This window comes from Nycticebus coucang, chromosome 17, assembly GCF_027406575.1.
Source record: "Nycticebus coucang isolate mNycCou1 chromosome 17, mNycCou1.pri, whole genome shotgun sequence".
Lineage (NCBI taxonomy): Eukaryota > Metazoa > Chordata > Mammalia > Primates > Lorisidae > Nycticebus > Nycticebus coucang.
In genome coordinates this window covers 48,437,997-48,459,185 of record NC_069796.1, presented here as the reverse complement: position 1 = coordinate 48,459,185, position 21,189 = coordinate 48,437,997, and the positions used below count along the sequence as shown (strand labels likewise).

Here is a 21,189-nt window from a genome sequence, read left to right as displayed (position 1 = left end):
GCGCCTGCCACCACAATGCTTGGCTATTTTTTAATTGAGGTTTGACTGGGGCGGGGTTCGAACCCGCCACCCTCGGTATAGGACCAATGCCCTTACTCACTGAGCAGGCACCGCCCAGTTCAATGGTTTTCAAATATTTTTTCCAGGTGTATGAATCTCTTGTTCAAATGGTATCTTACTTGGAAGTGTGAACAATAAAAGCAGATAAATACCATAAAAACAAGTATTAGTGTGGGGATATGTGTACACAGAATCATGGCTAGTGCCCTATCCCTCCAATGTCTCCTATGAGGTTATTTGTTAAAGTCTTGTTAAAAGTAACCAGAAAAAGATTGTTGCTGAACAAGAAAACAGGGGCTTGGAGAGTGTAAGAAGTTTGCTAAAGTAATACAGCAATATTAATATAGGAACAAAGACCAGAACTCAGATCTCAGCAATATTAATATAGGAACAAAGACCAGAACTCAGATCTCAGAACTCCCAACTTCTCACTTATTCATTAATCCATCCATTTATTCATTGCCTTTAAATGCCCAATAGAGGCCATGCGCTGCAGTGGGAATACAGTACAGACCTAGACAAACAAGATCCCTGCCATTAAGGACCACACCGGGAAGCTTTTGCCTTCCCTTTTCTTTCTGATGGTTGAAGCTCTGCCTTTAAACATCTCCCCACCCTGCCCCCGCCCAAGCCCTCCACACACACACCAATCAGATCAACCTGGACAACTTCTGCTGTCAGTCTAGTTTTGACTTTTCAAAAGAATGGACTCTGGAATTGAACTCAAGAGTAATCACACATTTCACATATTTTTGTGATTTAGGTGCTCTTTCTTTGACAGGGTTGCAAATTATGATGTATTTTTTCTGCCTCTGGTTTTCTTTTGGGACTATGTGTATCATATAACCATGGAGAGAGAAGCTGTCTCACATGTGTCACTCAGGAAGATGGAAAGGCCATTCAGATACGTGGGATTTTTCACCTGCAAATGCCAGCTGGGTTTGGTTATAAGGGAGGAACACTTAGTAAGACAGTACTCCTTTCCTTCAATTTTCTCCCCTGCCTCCAAGCTCCTCGCATATAACTCTTTATGCAATAAGTATATGAGATTGGTCAGCTTTTTCCAAATAATTAGAGAATTCTCCTACCTCTGGGTCATTTCTCCTGCCTCAAATTCTGTCTTCATTTCCAGTCTGGCACAAGCCTACTTATTCCTCTAAGCACAGTTTCAAGGTGAGCTCTCTAAACTTTCCTAAATCACCCCTCAATGCCTAAGCAGTAATCACTCTCTTTCTCCTCTGGGCTCTCTGACCACTAGCTTTTTCTTCTCTTAGAAGTTCAGCTCATCCCGCAGCATCTTCAGTACTTTTTGTGCATCTGACAAACTCTCACCCACCCAGGTAGCTTTTCAAGAGCACTGTAAGGGTTGAAGGTTCCTGTTTGTGGAGGTACACATTTAATGATGCTGGTTCAGTGAAGCTCTGAGTTCAGATCCAGATTCTACCACTTTCTAGATGCACGACCTGGGGAAAGTTACTAGACTTCATTCCACTTAGCTAGAGTCTGCAAATAATAAAACTCACGTGATAGGATTATTTTGAAGTTTATATGAAATAATTCATGATTTGCTTAGCATAGTAATTGGCACATACTAAACGCCTAGTGAATGTTGGCTGTTTTTATTCTAAATTCATACTTTTAAGGCATTTTCTCTTAGATATTTTTAGATTCTTCTATATTAGAATTCTGCAGAAAAGAAAGGCAGGCAGACAGTCTGACCCCTGAAGACTCTGAGTTTCATTTCTTTTATTTGTCATTTAGGAACTGGGCTAGACAATGAAAAAAAGTCTTTCAAAGATATTGGTTTGACCTCTTAGCTATATGTACATATTGAGACATAGGGAAAAGGTACGTTGGGATTAGAATCAACCACACCTAATTTGATCTTGCACTTTGGCATATTGGAACATGGACATATCTGAGCCTGAGGATGGAGTTAAAGAGCCCCTGGGAATACATTTTGTCCAGAGGCCACAGATTAGACATCCCAAAGTGTGCAAACTGAGCTAGTTGGGGTCTTTTCTGCAAGTAGCACAAAATAGTAGAAAGAGCACTAGCCTGGGATCCCAGAGCTTCTTCCCTTTGGGCTCCTTGTTTTATACCTTTGCCAATACATGGTGGTCTGTGCAATATAGAAGAAGAGTTTTCTGTTCTGTCTAATAGGTACTTTTGTCAGTTGCATGCTACTTTCATGATTTTTTATCATATAAGCATTCTACCCATGCCATTATTTATTTACTATTTGTCTTTAATCACATTTTTAATATAAACAAACATATTTGTAAAGGAAATTCTGTGTTATGATCTTAAATGCAAAACTACATAGAGAAGATGATGTTTAAAGTGAATGCAATGAAAACAAAAGTTATTAAATTTTAATTTGATTCTGTTACTTTCCAAAGGCTCTGAGACTGAGGCCTGCTCTCCATTTGTTAGGTATTAGGAAGTTATTAAAGCCAGAGTGGGACCCAGTGGAGTCTATCTCTTTAAAGTGAGCATAATGACAGAAAGTAATTTGAACCCCCTTGTTGTGATACAAGTTATTTAATGCTATGTCCATTGTCTGGTGTTACCACCTGCAAAATATATCCCATGTTTGGGAAACACTTGATCTTTTGGCTTATGCTTTTCTAGTTGATAGAAAAATATGAAGACAGGAAAATTTAAAGTCAAGAAATTGACTTTGAATAAGTGAACTTGCTGATAACTATGTGCTCATTTTTTATAGACTACTTTGTTTTTACTCGCTAATGGTATGCAGGCATTCTACTTCTCATCACATGAAGAACACTCAAAAAATATTGCTTTGTGCATGTCTCCTTACATGTTTTGCTTTCTCATTTTCATGATTTATTGCCAAGTCTTTCTTCATCTCTTTATCTTCAATGTGATAAAACTCAGTAAATAGCCCCTGGTCCACTTTGCTGAAATGAATGTTTTGTATCTCATTTCATTGTTCCCATTCCTGTCCCTTTTGGAGCTTCACTGAAAGCCTCTTATTTCCAGCTCTGGCCCTTCTGACTTACCTGTACTTTCTCTCCATGCCCCCTGAGTCTCATCTCTAAACTCTCCCTCAGGTCGGAGTAGTGCAGCTAGATCTCCACTTTCTCAGGGGCTCACACTGTGTACACAGCAGTCAGCTGAGAGTAGTCTTATGCAATGCAGATTGCTGCTCTCCTTACTACCTTAAATGCGAAACTACATGGAGAAGATGATTTTTAAAATAAAGGCAATGAACAAAAAGTCATTAAAATTTAATTTGATTCTGTTACTTGCCACACAACTTGCTTCTCCTCCCCATCTGAAATCTGATGTGGCTCTGGGGAATTTGTACGTGTAGTTGTTACAGGTACCTGCTATAACGCTCATGCACATACTCTTTGGACCTTTAAGAAATGTGACTTAGCTAGTCATTTTTCTCCTCTTCTTCCCCCTCCTCTTCCTCCTCCTAGAACACAGGTAATTGTAAGTCTGTTTCATTAGTTGTTGATATCAAACTTCATCTTAAAACCCTTTCCACTACACAAATGATTTATTTGTTTCCCGATGGGTAGAATTCCAGAATGCCTGATTTACAGCACTGGATCCACCATTACCCATCAGTCAATCCATGTCCATAGTTGCACTTTCCTCCTCTAAAATGGAAATAATACTTTGTGTCTTCTTTCCCTACAGATTTGTGTTGAAGATTAAATGTGAAAAAACATATGAAAATGCTCTGTAAATTGTAAAAGGTTTTACCAAAACTACTCATCTTAAGCAAGAAACTGCATTTTAAAAACTCATATATTAAAATATCGGAGGCAGATTCTTTTTTAGTGATGTTTTGCATCAGGGATTTTCAGTGGCTCTGCCAATGTTTCTGATCAAGCATATGTTTGAGGAGAGACAGTTGTGATCTCACTGCATTTTAAGTTGTGGCATCTTGTCCCCACCCTATCCTATCCTACACAGATACTGTTAACAGCTTTGTCATGTAATTTCACAGATTCAGAAATTGAGGTCTTTCAGATTCCTTAATACAAATCCAAAAATTACCCTCCCTGTGTTTCCAGTGAAACCTCTTCCATCCACATGGAATATAAAGTATCAGATACTAACAATAGAATATTAAAAGCCAAATGTGAAGCAATTACCCACAGCTTTGGAGAACAGTCCCACACACAGCTGCTGCCCAGTCAGAAGGCCTGTATCTGTCACCCACCATCTCTGCTACTCATAGAATCAGAATGTCAGAGCTGTAAGGAATCTAACATTATCATCCCCCTCATTTAACAAATGGGAAAGTGAGGCACAGGAAAGAAACAAAGTCATTTAGAGTCATTCAACAGGGGCTAAAACGGCCTTAGAGCCCACATCCCTATCTTCTGGTTTACTGCTGACATTGCCACACTCTGCTGATTCCTTTGTTGAGTTAGTAGGGTGACCTTGCAGCTGGAAGTGAAAGGGGCTCCCTGAGTGTCAAAGCCATGTGGCCTGAGTGTGATCTCTTTCACCAGAAGAAGGACTCTTGTGATGCAATATCATACACCATAGTTTTTTATCTTGAATGAACACCTAAAAGGAAGGCAACTCTAAACTTCCTCTAGTGAACAATTATGTAAACTGAGACTGTTACAGGCCAACCAAGACATAAGATCCCTCTGTGATTATTCTCAAACCCCCATGTACTCAAAGAAGAGGAAGGTGTTTGTGAGGCCTCCATGGAGGTAGAGGCCAGGCTATTGCCATTCCTCCCAAGCTCCTTGATCTGGCCAGGGCTATAATGATGTAGCCTGAATAAAAAGGAGTGGCATCAGGCATCAAATAGCAATTATAGAACATTTTCAGTCTTTTTTTTTTGACTCTGTAGATGACAATATAACCCTCAGGAAACACTTCTCAAAGAAACACTTCTTCTCTCTTGAGGGCTCCAGAGCCTTTCACACGCTCAACTCCCTGGCTTTCCTCAGCCCTGACCTTCCTCTCTGTCTTCCATCCTTGCTCCTTGTTATTTATTGTTTATTTAACTAGCCACACTCTCTGACGGTGTCCTCTGTACCTGCCTTTGCAGGTTCATTTTTCTCTTTCCATCTAGTGTTCCCAATTTTACATCACAGAAAACATAATATTCCATCTGGCAATGACTCTCCTTTAGTAGGCAGGAGGGCTAAGCAGGAAAGGGTCCTGTGTTGATATCCAGTCATACAGTGTTGAAATAAGAAGAAAACCATATCACGCTGTAGGTCTCCATTAGTTGGAAGAGATATAATGTGCACCTTGTACATATTCACTTCACCCTGGGGTCTGCCATAGTGGGACAAGAAAATATTAGACAGCAGGACCCAAACACTGGACTTTGTGGTAGTTCTCAAGACAATGAATGACAGTATAGCAAAACAATGGAGAGCATAGATTTTTCTATCAAAATGACTGAAATATAAGGCCTGATCCTGCTACTTGTTAACTGTGTACACTTGGACAAATCAATTAAAGTCTTTGAAACTCATTTTCCTTGTTTGTTAAATGCATATAAAATACACGAATGAATGCTTCTAATGCACTTATCCCAGTGCCTGACCCACCAGTGCTGCACTAATGGGTGGCTGTTTTCCCTGTTGCTAATAAAGATAATAATAACAAATATAATACAAAAGGAATTTAGACAATGAGAAAGTCTTCTTTCCTTCCTTTCTCCCTCCTCCTCTTCCTTTCTTCTCTCCTTTTCCTTCTTTCTTCTATTTATTCATTTTCTCTCTCTCTCTCTCTTTTTTTTTTTTTTGAGACAGAGTCTCACTCCGTCACCCTGAGTAGAGTTCTATGGCATCATAGCTCACAGTGATCTCAAACTCTCAGGCTCAAGCAGTCCTCTTGCCTGAGCATCCCAAGTAGCTGGAATTGCAAGCACTCACCACAACGCCCGGCTAGTTTTTCTATTTTTAGTCAGAGATGGGGGTCTCACTCTTACTCAGGCTGGTCTTGAACTCCTGAACTCAAGAGATCCACCCTCCTTGACCTCCCAAAGTGCTAAGATTACAGGCATGAGCCCTTGCATCCAACCTATTCATTTTTTCTCTTGATAGATATAGTCAGTGAATTCCACAGATAAAAATATAAGCAAGCTAGGCATGGAGACCGAGGTGGGTGGATCATTTGAACTCAGGAGTTCAAGACCAGCCTGAACTGGTGAGAGTGAGACCACCTGTCTCTGCTAAAAATAGAAAAAAAAAATGGCCAGGTGTCATGGTGGACCCCCATAGTCCCAGCCACTTGGAAGGCTGAGACAAGAAGATCACTTAAGCCCAAGAGTTTGAGGTTGCTGTAAGCTCTGACACCAGGACACTCTACCCAGGGAGACCAGAGTGGAGTGAGACTCTGTCACAAAATAAATAAATAAATAAATAAAAGTAAGTGAACATTTAAAGACATGAGAGCACATCTTGAGTTATCTAGAGAGCTTACACTTTAAAATGACTTGTGGAAAATCTGGAAGAAGGAAATGTATAACCAAGGACGAATCAAAAGCTATGTTCAAAGCAAGTAGAAAGCCCAGAAATAGTTAGATCTTACTACTTAGGGAAGAAATCTTGCATATTCTGCTGCAATAAGAATAGACTTCCAACTGGAAAGAAGAACATTATAAGAAGAAAGTGGCTGTCCAGGACTGTTGGAGAGTATTTTAGGTCTATGTGTCTCAGGGGCCTAAAGGAACTGGGTGCTGATACCTCTGAATGGTGCTCTTCCAGCATTGGGGAATAAGTGGAAACTTGGAGACCAATAAATATTGCCCCAATTCTTCAAAAAGACTAAAGGTAGACTCTAGAAACTACAGAGTCTATAACAGACCATAGTTTGAAATAAACCTTACCACAATTCTGAGATACTTATTACCCAAATGATTTGTTAGCAAGAGTCAATGCTGTTCCATTACAAAAATAATTCGTGCTGAACAATTTCATTGTCTGGTAGGACAGATTTTCTATTCGGCAGTGGCATTTTAGCAAGGCATTGAAGTCACACGAAGGGTTAAGTGTTTGATACATTCTCAGTCACACTGAGTGTTAAGTGTTTGACTACAAGGAAACCTGTCTCAGTGTATCATGATTTTCTGTTTTAGCTCTGCCCTGATCAACACCTTTTACCTTGAGTGAAAACCTAAAAGGCAGATGACATTAAACTGAAAAATCTAAGTAGCACTATAGATTATTTGATTTTCCTGTGTGCTTGCAAAATCAAAGTCTAGTTCAGTAGGTGCTACATAATCATATCTTGAAAGGTGAACTGTTATAATTTAGAATGATCTCAAATGACTAAAGAGATACCAAATCAATAAAATGAAGTTTAACTGGAACAAATGTAATGGACTATATTTTGACTCAAATAAATAAATAAAATTGACTGTACCAATGTAATAAAGAACCGCAGTAATCAACAGCTGTTGTGTCAGAAAGATAAAAGTTGGTAACATTCAATATCAGCCAATAGTTTATTACCATTGTTAGAATGAATTGAATTTCATTTGTATATGTAAACTAAATTGATGTAGAAAAGCATATGGTATAAGTCAGGGTCACTGTGAAATTTGTGCTCTTTCCTAGTACCATAATTCAAGAAAGGTCATCATACTCTGAGTTGTGTTCAGAGGACAGTGCTTATTATGAGACAGAATCTGGAAATCACAATATATTATGAACTATTAAGGAAGATAGGAATGTGTGCCATGGAGAAGAGAAAACTTGGGGAATACATTCTGTACAGGGCAGAATTTTGAGTGGACCTGGCAGACACCATGTTCCCTAGGGTAGAAATTGTAGGGAGGCAGAGTTTGGCTGAACAGTAATAGGCTATTTTAGTATCTAATGTTGCTCAAAATTGATATGCGCTGGCCTGTCACTGGAGATCCTAAATAGAGGTCAAACAGCCACCATCTGCATGGCACAGGAGGGTTCCTGCACAGGGTGGGCTCTTTCACAAAGTGATCCATGATGTCTCTTGCAACTCTGAGGTTCTATGATCTTCTCTCTCTAGGGATGCAGTGGAGTGTGGTGGCCAATGGGAGAGTCAGTGCCACCCCCCAGCAACTGCTCATTTGGTGGCTGCTCAGCCCAGTGACACTTAGGCCCCTGGGACACTGACCCAGAAGACAGCCTTGCCTCCTGAGAGGGCCAGGCCCGGAGCCGCTGCTCGCGCTTGACTGCACCGGTGTTCTCCTCCCAGAGGCGGTCCGTCGCCTGTGCAGGTGCCCCGGGCACCCTGGGCTTTTCCTACGAGGTTCCAGCAGGTGGCGCTCACTTTTCATGTCCCAGCTCTCCCTCTTCCGGAGTCTCCGCTCTTGTCTCAGTCTCTAGTGTCCCTGACGTGTTCTTACCGTGCCTGATCTGTCTCGCTCATGTTCCAAACACGATTGCTTGCTGTGTCCTATTTCAGTCATAGATGTCTCTGGATGCGCCTTCTTGGCTGTGTCTGCTCGCAGACATTGTCAAAACACATCCTCATTGCTTGCTCCGGTCTTGGTCAGAGTTATTGTCCAAGAGCTTACGTTACTTGTTTCGTCACGTCTGTCACAGCGCGTTCAAACTACCCTCGACTCTTCTTCATCCTGTTCTGTGCCGGACACTGGCACGTTTTCCTCCCTGTGTCCGGGTCCAAACGTGCATCCTCTTGGCTGGCCCCTGTCTGTCACGGCCTGCCACTTGTTCTTCCTTCTGTCCAGTGCCCGTCCTTCTCTTCAAGACACGCTCCATTTATTTTCCATGGATGACACGGGACAGAGATCTGTCTGTCGAGGAAGATGGTCTCCACAGTAACCCTGGAGGGAGACGAAGACAGATGACTTTGCCCTCGTCCTGTGGCCTCAGGCCTGTCTGCTCTGAGATGCTTATTCTCCTGTCAAGCTAGAATGGGACATCTCCTAAAGAGCCTTGGGCAGGGCTGGCAGCATTTATAGGCGTTTATTAAAGTCTTTAGAATCTTTTCCACATGCTTGTGGCGAAGTCCACAGGAGCAGTTGAAAAGCTTTCAATCTGGGGTTGTTGCTCCCAGAGGAGAGAACTATTCACATTATGTGGCTTTATCAGTCAATCTCTGCCATGCCCCAGGTGGAGGAGGGCAGGTCCCAGCAGTGCTGTGCTGAGGATGGGAAACAGATGCTTGACTTGAAGTCAGAGACCCGTGTTGCAACCATGGCTCTGCTCCAAATAAGCTGTGAGACCTTTCGACTCTGGATCTCCCATTCTGCTTCAGTCCACCGAATTTTGAACTAGGGGATCTCTAAGATTTCTTTTCATTTCTAGGACAACAGGAAGCTGCTATAGCTGTCTGCTACCTCGAAAAGCTGTGACCTGCCTGCCTTTTGGCTTTGTTTCAAAGGAACTACCTTTTTCATGTGGGCATTCTAGACCCCTCACCTTGCCAGTTTTGCCCTCTAGACTGAACTAGTTGTCTTTCATTCAAAGCTCAGACCGAGAGCAAAGGTTCAAGAGAGGTAAATGCCATTTCCCAGAGCCATATAAGGCTCTAACTTTGATCTTGGCTGTGGTTTGATAGCATCTCAGGACTACTTATGCTATTCTTTTTTTCTTATGATATGGCTGTTATCATTTCCATTAATGTTTACTTTAGTTCTGGAATCAAACCCAATGGGAAACAGACTTTGAAATAAGGGAGAGAAGATTATACAACTGTCCAAATTAAAAAAAGAAAAATCTGTGTCCTGTGAAAGTTTAATTTTCCTTGAGGGGAAATTCATGCCTTTGGAATAGGAAATAGCCTTTGAAAGAAAAATGTTTTTTAGAACTCCCGAATGCCATTAAGAAATATTTCTCCATGCTGAAATGCTCCTCATGTAGGCTGTGACTGTGCTGATCAGTAGAGAAGATTTGACTTGGATCCATTCTTTTCAAATAAGAAAGTTGATTTAAGTTCTAACTTGCCCCCCAACTCTGTGGCTAGAGCAGTCTCCCATGATTTTTTAAGGCATTGGTCCCCTGCTTTCCCTAGTCTCAGCGAACACTAGAAGGAGGCACCCCATTTTGAAGATGGTCTATTCTGATGCAAAGAGGGGATCAGCAAGCTTCTGAGCCCCATAGCTCTGGGCTCTGGACCTAGTGATGAGATCTGGCCAGTCTGCTATGCTGTGGTTTAACCTACCTACTGCCTCTGTGAGCACATTGGTGAGGAGGGGAACTGTGTAGATCCAGGACATGTGCTGAGTCAATTTCCAACTTTCTGGGTGGATTGAACTGATGGGTAAAGGTCTCTAGCTTCAGAAACAATCTCTCCTCCCTACTTCACAAAGTTGTTTTGCAGATAAGATAATTTTTGTGAAAACATTCTGCCATCACAGAATTCCATTCGACATGTTTATTTTTATGTTGGCTATTTCTCATTAGTGTGGATGCATCTGACCATTCAAGGACTAAGAATTTATTCACCAAGAGGTGAAACAATTTACAATTTTTCTATTTTGAAAAATAATATCCTAGGACCACTCTTTGGGTACCTATTTTTCCAAATCCACCCCTCCTCCTTTGACCATTTCAAGTTGTCCAACACACAAATTTATACATTGCAAATGCTCTCGTTTAAAGGGATTTTCCATTACAAAATGTGTTAGGAGGAAAAATACGAGAGTCATTGTAATCATGCCCATTTTGTAAATTCAGTGTATACAGAAGGTGCAAAAAAAGCATACAAATTTTAAGCGATGTTATCTATGTATTACTTTTAGAAGCTGAGTTGAAGGTATTGTTGCTACACATCCATTTCACCTGCAATTTGTACACTTTTGGGGAATGATAGATTTTATTTCCAATAAGATCTCTTAAGAGATTTTTTGGCACCCTTTTATATAAATTCTACAAAAATAAATCAAGCATGGACCAGTCTACATATAGCTAGCTAACAAGAATATTACATAAAGATACTGAACCAGATACTAAAGATACTGAACCAGATAACCATTGACATTTTTCCTTCTCTGATGGTCTATGTAAATGATTGCTGGTTATGGCTTAATATTACTTTAACTAACACCTTGATTCTTTACATTTTGAATGACAGAATTATAAATGGGGCAACTCATACAATTTATAATGCACTGTGTCTCTTTGTTTAGTCAACATACAAAGTACATCTTGCCCATTACACAGTATATGGAACTTAATTTTATAATTTCAAAGGATTACAAATTTTAATGATGGCTCTATCTTGGGTTGTATGAGATTATTAGTTATGTCTATGATTTATTTGAAGTTAAGCCTTTGAAGGTCCTTGGATCCCCAATTCTAACTTTGTTCCCATTGAAAGTATCTCTGGCTTTATGATTATCTCCTTTTTGATGCAGTTCCCATGAATGTGTTGTGGAAAAAACAGGAGCCTACATATATTTTTTAATTCATAAATTTTATTTATTAATAAACATTGATAAATTATACATATGTTTATGTGAGTGCATTCTGTACATGTTTATACATATTATATATTAAAGAAAATTTTAAGTTCTAAATCCAGTAACTGAATTTTAAATATGCAATAAAATGCCAAAGTCAACCTCCATGCCTTGGTCCTGTGGAGCTTATCTGTAACCTCTGGGAGGCCAGGTCATTCTCCTATGGTTAATGTTTGAAGTTGGAGAGTTTTCGTCCTTTACAAAGGAAAGCTAGAAGCTGAGGACATACTCTTTCTGTCTGTCTGCCTGCCTGCCACCCTCTTCAAGGTCTCAAACACTAGGACTGATCTCTCTGACATGGTCATCCCATGAGCAAGGGAGGGGATCTATCTACTCAGCTACTCTCAGGGAACAAACTAAAGAAAGCTACTCAAGGCAGCATGACAATACATGTCCAGAGGTTATTAAGCATGTGTCTCTCTGATGAAATTTTTAAAAAATTTTTTTGGTGTCATGAACCACCCAAGAGTCCAGCTTCCTGAGGCCCAGATCATGTGTCTGTGAAATTTATGTGTCATCTCTTCTGAGCATGTAGCAGTGAAAAGACCCCTGTTAGTCAGGGAGCATAGAGCTAATCCCAGGCCTCCTGTTTAACTCTTGTTAAACAAATATAAAGCACAGTGGACAAGAATTAGGTTTTAAAACCGGAATCCTCTCTTTATACACTAATTTATTTACATGGACTCTCACTGTATAAAAAGTTCAAGCAGGATGGGGAACAGGAAGGTCCGGTTCCCCCATCTCTCCTCATTACAAATCATGCCCTGGGAGGAACTTTATTTTGATACAAAAATTTTAAACAGATGGACAGAGAATATCTTCTAAAGGCTTGTGATAGTGCTAGGTACACCCCCTACTCTTAGTTTTTCTGAAGCAGTGTTCATAATACTGCTGGAAGCTATTTTTTCAGGTGACAATCTTTCCTCTGAATCATATCTCCCACTTACAGAATCTCTTCCTCCATCCAGAAAGCATCACATCTCCTGAAATTTCCTCCTAGAATGAAAATTTGAGGCTTCACCAGCTGTGAAGTAGCTGTTTTGTCTAGGCAGAGTACTAGAGTCTAGAAGTCTGCTGCAAAAGCAACCTCCAGATTAACCCATTCCTTGGGAAATTGTGCCCTTTCTTGCTTCCTTTCCATATTGCCTGAGTTCACTTTGAATTAGCCATCTCCAAACTCATCCAACGGAGAAAAACTAGTGCTGATTTGGTGGTTACTATGTGCTACGTGGTTCCTATTTGTTAAATGTTTAACTCTTTCAACAGCACTATAGCATTCAAAGAAACAGATATTTTTTGAGCACCTGCTATGAACCAGGGTCTGTTGCCACAAGTCTATTAATAAACAATACTTAAAAGTTCTCCACTCTCCCTTTTTGAGCACCAGAAAATAAATAAGGAGACATATATACACGAATTAGACAACTTTAGACATTGACATGTGTTAGAAGGAACTTAAAACATGGAAATGGGCAAGATAGTGTGTTAGCTGGGGTTGTTATAAAAGACTTAAAGGAGGAGGTGAGCTCCCTGGGGACAAGAAGATTGATCTTATGAGTCAGACAAAGGAAACAGCAAACACAAGGGCACTGGGGCAGGAATGCACTTGACATGGCTGGCTGGAGCTCAGTGAATGTGGGAAGACTGGTAGGAAATGGGGATCAAAGAAGTAAATAAAAACTCATGATGATTCCATAGCATTAGGTACCATTCACCAGGTACATACTATGTGTCAACCCTAGTGGGAAGTATTTACATGAGTTACTTTATTTAACACTACAATGTAAGTATCCTTTTTCCATCACATGGATAAAGAAACCAAGATGAACATCAAAGAAGTTAACCTGGAATTTGCTCAAAGGCACAAAGATTATCTAGAACTGGAAATGCAGCCCAGGCCCTAAAAAGACTACCTTCCTCCCAATCCCCTACTGCTACTATTTACTGAAGGGACTTGATCTGCCTGGGGCCTGTTTTCTTAGCCATGAGAACCATCCTTGAAATGAATAGATCCTCTTCTTGCACACTTTCCCTCTTTGCCTCCCCTCTTTCTCCATAGAGTGTTGGCTATCTGTAAACAAAGATGTATTTGTATAGTAGTTCTTCATTGATTTTAGGTTGGCAAGTTCCAAACAACGTCTAAATAGAAAGAAGGATCAATTCATAGCCAACAAGAAAAAATGGTTTTCTATGATATGAAATGTTATGTTCATTTTATCAGAAATGAAGGGAAATCAACACTCTCATTTCATTGGTAGCTTTTCTCATGTATTTTCTTATATCCATCCTTACTGACATCATCCTTCTTCAGCTGACTTTTACCTTTCATCTGGTCTGGAGCATGAGTCTCTGAAACACAACTTTGAGCATGCCATTTCCCAGATCAAAATCCCTCAAGGGCTCCTCGTTGCCTACCAATGACTTTTCTAAGTCTACCTCCACATTTTCCTCTTCGTCCCTACAAAGCAAACAATATGCTCTGTGTTCCACTCACTTTCTCTTTTTGTTTTCCCATTCTGGCTCCCTATCCTGCTGTATTTTCTTCGGGCTTGCTTTCTTGGGCACCTCTTATGTGGTGCATTTCAAATGCCACCTTCTACTTGACATCTTTCTCAGCCTGTAGGATGGCATGAGGTTTTTGAACTATTCTAAACCCCAAACACATTATTTCCTCTTCTATGATATTTTGATATGCTTTTCAGTGCAGTTCATTAATCATGCCCTTTCTGAGCTCCCCGACCAGATTTTCAGCCCCTTGAGAATGGTGGCCAATTCTTATTGCTCATCTTTTTTTTTCCCCTAGTGCCCAACACAGGTTTTGTGCACTAAAACTATTCAACACATTCATTGAATTTATTTGTGTAGAAGAATTCAATGCTTTTTATTGTTAACAGCATCTCCACTGCCTCATCCCACTTGGCTCTTTCAGCCTCAGATCTCACTGCTTCTCTGCCATTAATCCTCCACCCACTGCAGAAGTTGCAGCCTTCTGATGAGAGGAAAATCTTTCTGTGATGGTTTTGAACAAAATCAAGATGTTTATCATATTTCTTGCAAGTAGCAAAAGAATTTGAGTTTTAAAATACCAGTATTTTCCTGATGTATAGTTTCTTTTGTTCATTCTATCTTTAGAAAAAGAACTTGAGCTTAAAGCTTTGCATCTGTAGCATACAGTATTGAATCTGACTGAAGGTGTGTAAGGTACTTGACATTGTGTGATCTTAGAGGACACTGACCACATTTCACCAATAGTGGCATTTATTGAGATAGCATGGAGGAAAGGAAGGGGAGACCAGCCTGTGGAGGTAAAATGGAGAGTAAGAGTTACTGAGGGTGGACTATGATAGACCATATTCAAAAGACGTCAGAAAATGTCTACTTTTTCCCATAATATTCTAACTTGTAAGACTGGGTAGGTCTCTACCCCTATCTGCCTTAATTTTAAACTTCTGTAAATTTAGAAACTCTCTTGGGTTAGGAGGTTGGGCTGTGGCATTAGATTACTTGAGTTGAGATCTAGGCTCTACCCGTTATTAATTGTGTGACATGAATAACTTCCTGAACTCTGTGAGCCTTGGTTTCTTCTTTGAGAAGGAATAATCAGAGCACATTCTCCTAACCAGAGTGTCGTTACAAGGCTCCAATGGGTTAAAGCAGATAAGCCGTGGTGCACAGTCCCTGCCATACAGCCAGCTCTCACTGGAGTGTAGCTGTTACTATTATTACTCTGGATTCCTTGGCATTTGAAATTCAGACGCAGCATGTGGGGCTGTGTGGAAAGTGTTGAGAAACCAGGGGCGGAGAAATGATGGAGTGGCAGGCAGTGATTGTTTCTATGCCAGTTGTCTAATCTGAAAAGGGGCAGGCCAAGATGACGACTCAGGAGAAGATGGAAACAGGGAGGATTTGGCTGTAGAGAAGATACATACACTATGTGGGGACGGGAAATGAAGTGTCTTGTTATGGAGCATCCAAAATGTGTCTTAATCTTCTCAAATTCATATGTCACATACAATACACATATGAATCTTCTCAAATTCATATGTCACATACAATACACATACTCTCTAAAAGGGTAAAAGGATACAAGTGTATTGAGCAGCTAAGATATGTCCACTTTACATATCGTGTAATTCTCAAACAACAACAAAATGTATTCCAGATTGAATCCCATCTTCTCAACTTGCCAGTTTTGGGGGTGAAGGGGATAAGTTAATTTCTCTAAGGTTCAGTTTCTTCATTGGTAAAAATAGAGTTATTAATATTACCTAACACATGAGCTTGTATAGTTTAAATAAAATTTTATACATACACCCCCCCACACACACACACACACGCACGCGCGCACACACGCATACACATACACATATGGTATCATGGCAATTAGAACACAGCCAGGAAAATAGCTGGCAGTTTCTATTATTATTTTTTTATTATTTTATGTAACATTCATTTTATGGATAAGTAAAATGAGGCTTAAGGAGACAAAGTTTCTGACTTTGGTTATACAAGTAATAATGAGCAAAGCCACGTGCAAACCTAGATTTGCCTACCTTAAGAACCCATGCTCTATTTTTCTGCATGCCTACAAGGTGACAGACAGAAACAATACCGTCAAACTTTGAAGAGATACTCCCTCTAAAATTAGAAGACATTTTATAATATGTGTGAGTAACCTTGTAGCCTGAATGAATAGTCATTTAAATTGGTCAGGAGCCTTAAATGAAAGGGCAGACATTATCTGTATTTTTAAAAACTTGACTGAGATTAGATAATTTAATTTCAGTTGAGTCTTTCTCAGTATTGAATGGCATTAGGCATTCTAACTTTGGTCCCTTGAATTAACATGGTAGTCATTAGTATATGATCTTCTTGTCAACAGCATCGAAATGGGGGCCCTAATGCCACTGCTTAATGATGAAATTCTTGACCATAACACAGACCACCCTCTCCACACATTCTTTGTGCAAATCCTTATAGCAATCTCTCTTTATCGTCCTCAGGGACTTGCAACTGGGGAAACTGTGAGTCATCACTTACTAATGCTTTGTGAAAGGAAACGAAAGCCAGGGGTTCATAATTTCAAGTGAAAAGCCCCTGGCTGGCCTAGCTGACACACCGTTTCAGATGGGACCTCTTGTCCCCATGGACTAGAAAGTGGGCAGTCAGTCAAGGGGAATGAGTCAGTGGAAGGAACTAGGAAAGAGTAGTCTTATCAGAGTCACCCTTTTTACTGCATCTTCTCCTCCCATCACAGAGCCTTCTGGAAACACTAAACTTGTAAGGCTAAGAGGGCAAAATCATTCTTGAATTCTGTCTCATTTAATAATAGGCTTCCTAGAGGAAAGAAGTCTATTTATTCTCTAATTTCCTGGCTTTTCTTTGCTACTCAGACTTTCCTATTGCAGCTGTTAGTTTCATTGTGGTACCCTGAATTGGTCCACTTTGCATTTTTGCCATTTACCACCTGGGTAAATTCTGGCAAGTCTCAAATGACTTCTGGGTCTCAGATTTCTCATGAAAAGAAATGACCTAGACCACCTCACCAAATTTTGTTTATTCACTTGACAAATGTTTTCATGCTATTAGAAGAGAGATACATAGTATATAAATCCATTTTACTCAGTGGTTATCAATGGCTTCTATTTAATGGATGGGAGAAGATATAGTCACAAAACCCAAAAATTTAGTCAAAAAGTGGTAAGTCCAGTGAGATTCATTAAGACACTTTATTCTATTAATAAAATGTACAGTACTGGCCAACAAATTCAAAACATTATTATTATTGCTACTGCTTATCTTATAATCCAAAGGGAAGCCATCTCTGATTCCTATAGTTTCCAAGTCTGTAGCATTTAGTCTCCAAATTCTCTTACTTTGAAATGATTTATCTGGTCTTTTCTCTCTGCCACCTCTCAGAGCTTGTCCCCATCATTTCCCATGAGGACAACTATCACTACCTTTTACCTCTGCTCCCTTTATATTTGTACCCTGTGTTAGGTTGGTCTATTTAAATTACATATGCACACACAAAAACAAATAACAAAAAGAAAAGATAAAGTAATACCCTTCCTAAAATTTTCCATATTCAACAGCTCAAAAATTTTAAGTGATTCCCAGTGCTCATCGGTATGTCTACACCCACAGCACAGTGCTCAGTTCAGAGCAGAATGAGTAAAACTGGGCCAACTCCCACTTTCTTTTCTAGCTCACAGGCCATATGCGACTTCTCCCTACTTGGCTCAAGCCCATCAGTCAGTCAAAGGCAAGATCGAGTTTGTTGATTATCTTATCTGTGAAACAGACCCTGATCTCTTTAATACATTTTCCACAGGACCTAGTTCCCCAAGGGCATCAATCATAATCTCCATGGATGCTCTCAGACCCACACACAAAAGAAAAACATCCAAACTAGCTATCCCAATATACCAATTTCACCACCCCCACCAGTATCAAGTGATACAAGGTAAAAATCAATCTTTCATTGACAAATGCACATGATTCCACCTAGGTAGAGTATCCCAGGAGATAATAGAAATGAAAAGCCTTATTAATCATCTCAGAATGAGGAATAATTGCAATTAATTTCATCATTATGCTTACATTTATTTAAATAAATGTGTATTAAACACCAACTGTGTGGCAGCCATTGTAGTGGGTGCTATAAAGCAATAGACTTAGGGCTTGTTATGCAGTCTGTGGGCCTGATCTTAGGGTAAAGATAAAATGGATGAAATATATATAGCTACATTGCATGACTTTATTTATCCTCCTGGATTCCTTGAGTACTGGTTACTGCTGCTAGCCCAGACTGGGATCTAATCTTCCAGATGGTGTGCAGACCCAGACACCTGTGTCAGTAGGAAACTGGTGCTGTTCTATGGGGCTCTATCTGGGTATTTTTAGGGTATAACAAAGCACCATACTGATAAGGACTTCTGGAAACCTAGTACTGACCACAAAACACCAGAAACATTCATATTTCCCTTTTTCTCATCAGGATTAAACTACACTGATATAATTCTACTATAGTACTTAAGATATTAAAATACTTTAATAATCTGATGACATCTATGGCCTTTTTCCCCAAATCTAGACACATTGTACAAAAATGTTAAAATTAATACATTTCCACAAGTTCCCTGAAATAAAAACTCAAGGTTAAATAAAAAAAGGTCTCTGCTTTCATGTAACATTAACAACATTGACTTATGAAGTCACAAGTTTCTCCCTGTGGTCCTACCTCTTGTTAGCAATTTATTTATTTCAAACTTGTATGTGTGGTGTCCTAGTGCCATTTTTGTTAACAGAATAATTCATCATAAAAATAATATTTCTGTACTTATCTTTCTTTCCTCAAAAGAGTTCTATGGAAATTATTTCATAAATTGGTACAGATTTCATATATGTTAAATTAAGGAATATTTCTTGTCTTCATTTGCACGTTCAAATGCAAGGTCCAGAAGGATCCAGGCAAATGGCTGAGATTTGGAGGAATGATTGAATTCTATCAGCAATCAGACTTATTTCACTCAATAAAAATCTGTTTATTATATCCCTACTGTATCCAGCACTTTACTGGGCGTTGAGTCTGCTCACTTTCAGCCTGTTATCTTGTCCCTAAGTCTGTTCTAAGAGGAAGAAGCATATTCAGTTTGAACATTGGGGAAAATACAGTTGGAGATAACCCAGTTATAATATCTTATTTTTTAAATTTTTTTATGTGCCCTCAATGCCTAAAATAATTATATCTAGTCCTTTATAGAAAAAGTTTGCTGATGCTCAAAAAAAAAGGCTAGCAACACGTGTTCCGAAAGTCAGAATGCTTGTGTTAGAATCCTTGTGGTCTTTCACCAGCAGCATGAGTTTTAGCAACTTAACCAACTCCTGTATTAATTTTCCTTATGTGTCAAGTGAAGATGATATAAGGCTATGTTAATACACATAAAACACTGAGACTGGAGGCTGGTACAGAGTAAACATTTAAGGAATGTTAATATCATCATTACTATCATCACCACTTCCTCAGAAGATGCTTGTGAATATTAAATGATATACGGGACACCAAATACCTAGGACAGTGTCCTCCTTGTGGTAGGTACTCAATAAATGCCAGCTGTTACTGTTATCATCATCACCATCACCATCATCACTAAGGTTTTCAAAGCTCTTTCATATATATCATCTTATTAGAAGCTCCTAACAACCCCCGTGCTTGGTGTTATGATATTCCTTTAATAAATAAGATGAAGCTTGAAGAAGGGAAGAGATAGATTGAGCCAGGAAGAGGCAGAATGTGGAGTAGTGCCAGAGATTTTGCATTCTGAAGCAGTGTCCCCTTTCCACACTATGCTGCCTTTCCATCAAAATATCAGAGGATGTGTTGTTTGTTAGTTTTCTCCAAATGATATACTTCGAATCCTGGGAGGCTGACAAGGCAGGCAAACATGACTGTGCTCCTCCCTGGCAGTATTCTGCAGACAGGAAGGAGGGATAATTGGATTGCAACCATTTGGTCTCAGGACTGCATTTTTAACCAGCCAACTACTGATGACCAACCCTAATGGAAAAAGCCTTGACCAAACAAACACAGCCCCCATGTAGGAACTTATAGCTTATGCTGCAGAGAAAGATTCATCAACAGCAGCCAACAGCCTTCTAATGGTGCTGACCCAGAGCAGAGATGGCTCAGAATATGCCAGACGCAGCCTGCCATGAGGGACAAGCCTGCCTGGATTAGGGAAATGTCCAGGTAGTGAGCCAGGACATTTCTGACAGCAGAGCTGGTGTGTTCAGAATAGACTGGTTTTTTATTTGATATGGGGCCTAGACCATGGCAAGACTCATTTGTGAAAAATGTACACTCAAAGTGATGCTTAAAGAAAGCTGTTAGGATCACAGTGGTATACCATTAGAGTGAGTTGTACATAAAAATAGCCAGCATTTCAAAATTAATTCATAACAAGAGTCATTATATCCACATATTACCCTGTCATTTTATGTAGTACCTAAGCCAGCTTTAGTTCGGATTTTTTTTTTTTTTAAGGCAATAGACTCTATTGTTGACAGTATGTAAGTTTGTGTTTCCTGCCATTGTTGCTGTGAAAATAATGAAAACTGCCTCCATTAAGAAGCCTCAGCACTGTCCCTGAGGTATAGGGCGGAATAAATGAAGCACATTTTGTAGGGAGGCAGGTATTTGCCAAGCTAGGGTAAAGCAAATGGTTTCTGACTCTGATGATGTAAATAAGTTTTGTTTTGAAATAGCCCTGAGACTTGTTCCCCAACTACTGTCAAGGAGACACTTAGCTCTCAGTCTGAGGAAGAGGATGAGATAATCTCCCTGCCCTGGAAGATAATCCTGTGAAAGGCAATAGGAAACAATTGTACTGTAATGCCAATTTTAATGATCAAAGAGTAAAAGGTAAGGGAGATGGAGTTAATAAGAAGAGCCAGAGTTCTCAGAAAGTCAGGGCAGGTCTAGTTGCTATGCAGGTGTTTGAAGCATTCTGAGGCAACATTCTAGGAGCCCAGTTTTCTACCTCGCCTCTTCCTTTTGTCTGACAGCTAAGTCCTGTCTTCTTGGATTTTAATATTCCTAACATCTGCTGCCAGGTGGTTGGCTAAGCACCGACCAATCCCTGGCCATCACCATTTAAACAACGGCCAAGCCAGAAGTCATTTGTGGCTGCCTCTGTCCC

At 39.9% G+C, this 21,189-nt stretch overlaps 1 protein-coding gene across 3 annotated transcripts in view; it reads left to right on the top strand.

The window, feature by feature from the left end:
- The window catches only part of HTR4 (5-hydroxytryptamine receptor 4), a 231,763-nt gene that overhangs the window by 191,317 nt on the left and 19,257 nt on the right, over positions 1-21,189 (top strand). For 2 of the 3 annotated variants that reach the window (XM_053567298.1, XM_053567299.1), the window contains exon 7: positions 8,068-8,804. The exons of the other annotated variant lie outside the window; for it this stretch is intronic. In XM_053567298.1, coding sequence (XP_053423273.1) covers positions 8,068-8,158 — 91 coding nt within the window. In that variant the 3' untranslated portion in view covers positions 8,159-8,804. Of the gene's footprint in view, positions 1-8,067; positions 8,805-21,189 lie in introns of those variants that run through there. 3 annotated transcript variants of the gene reach the window in all.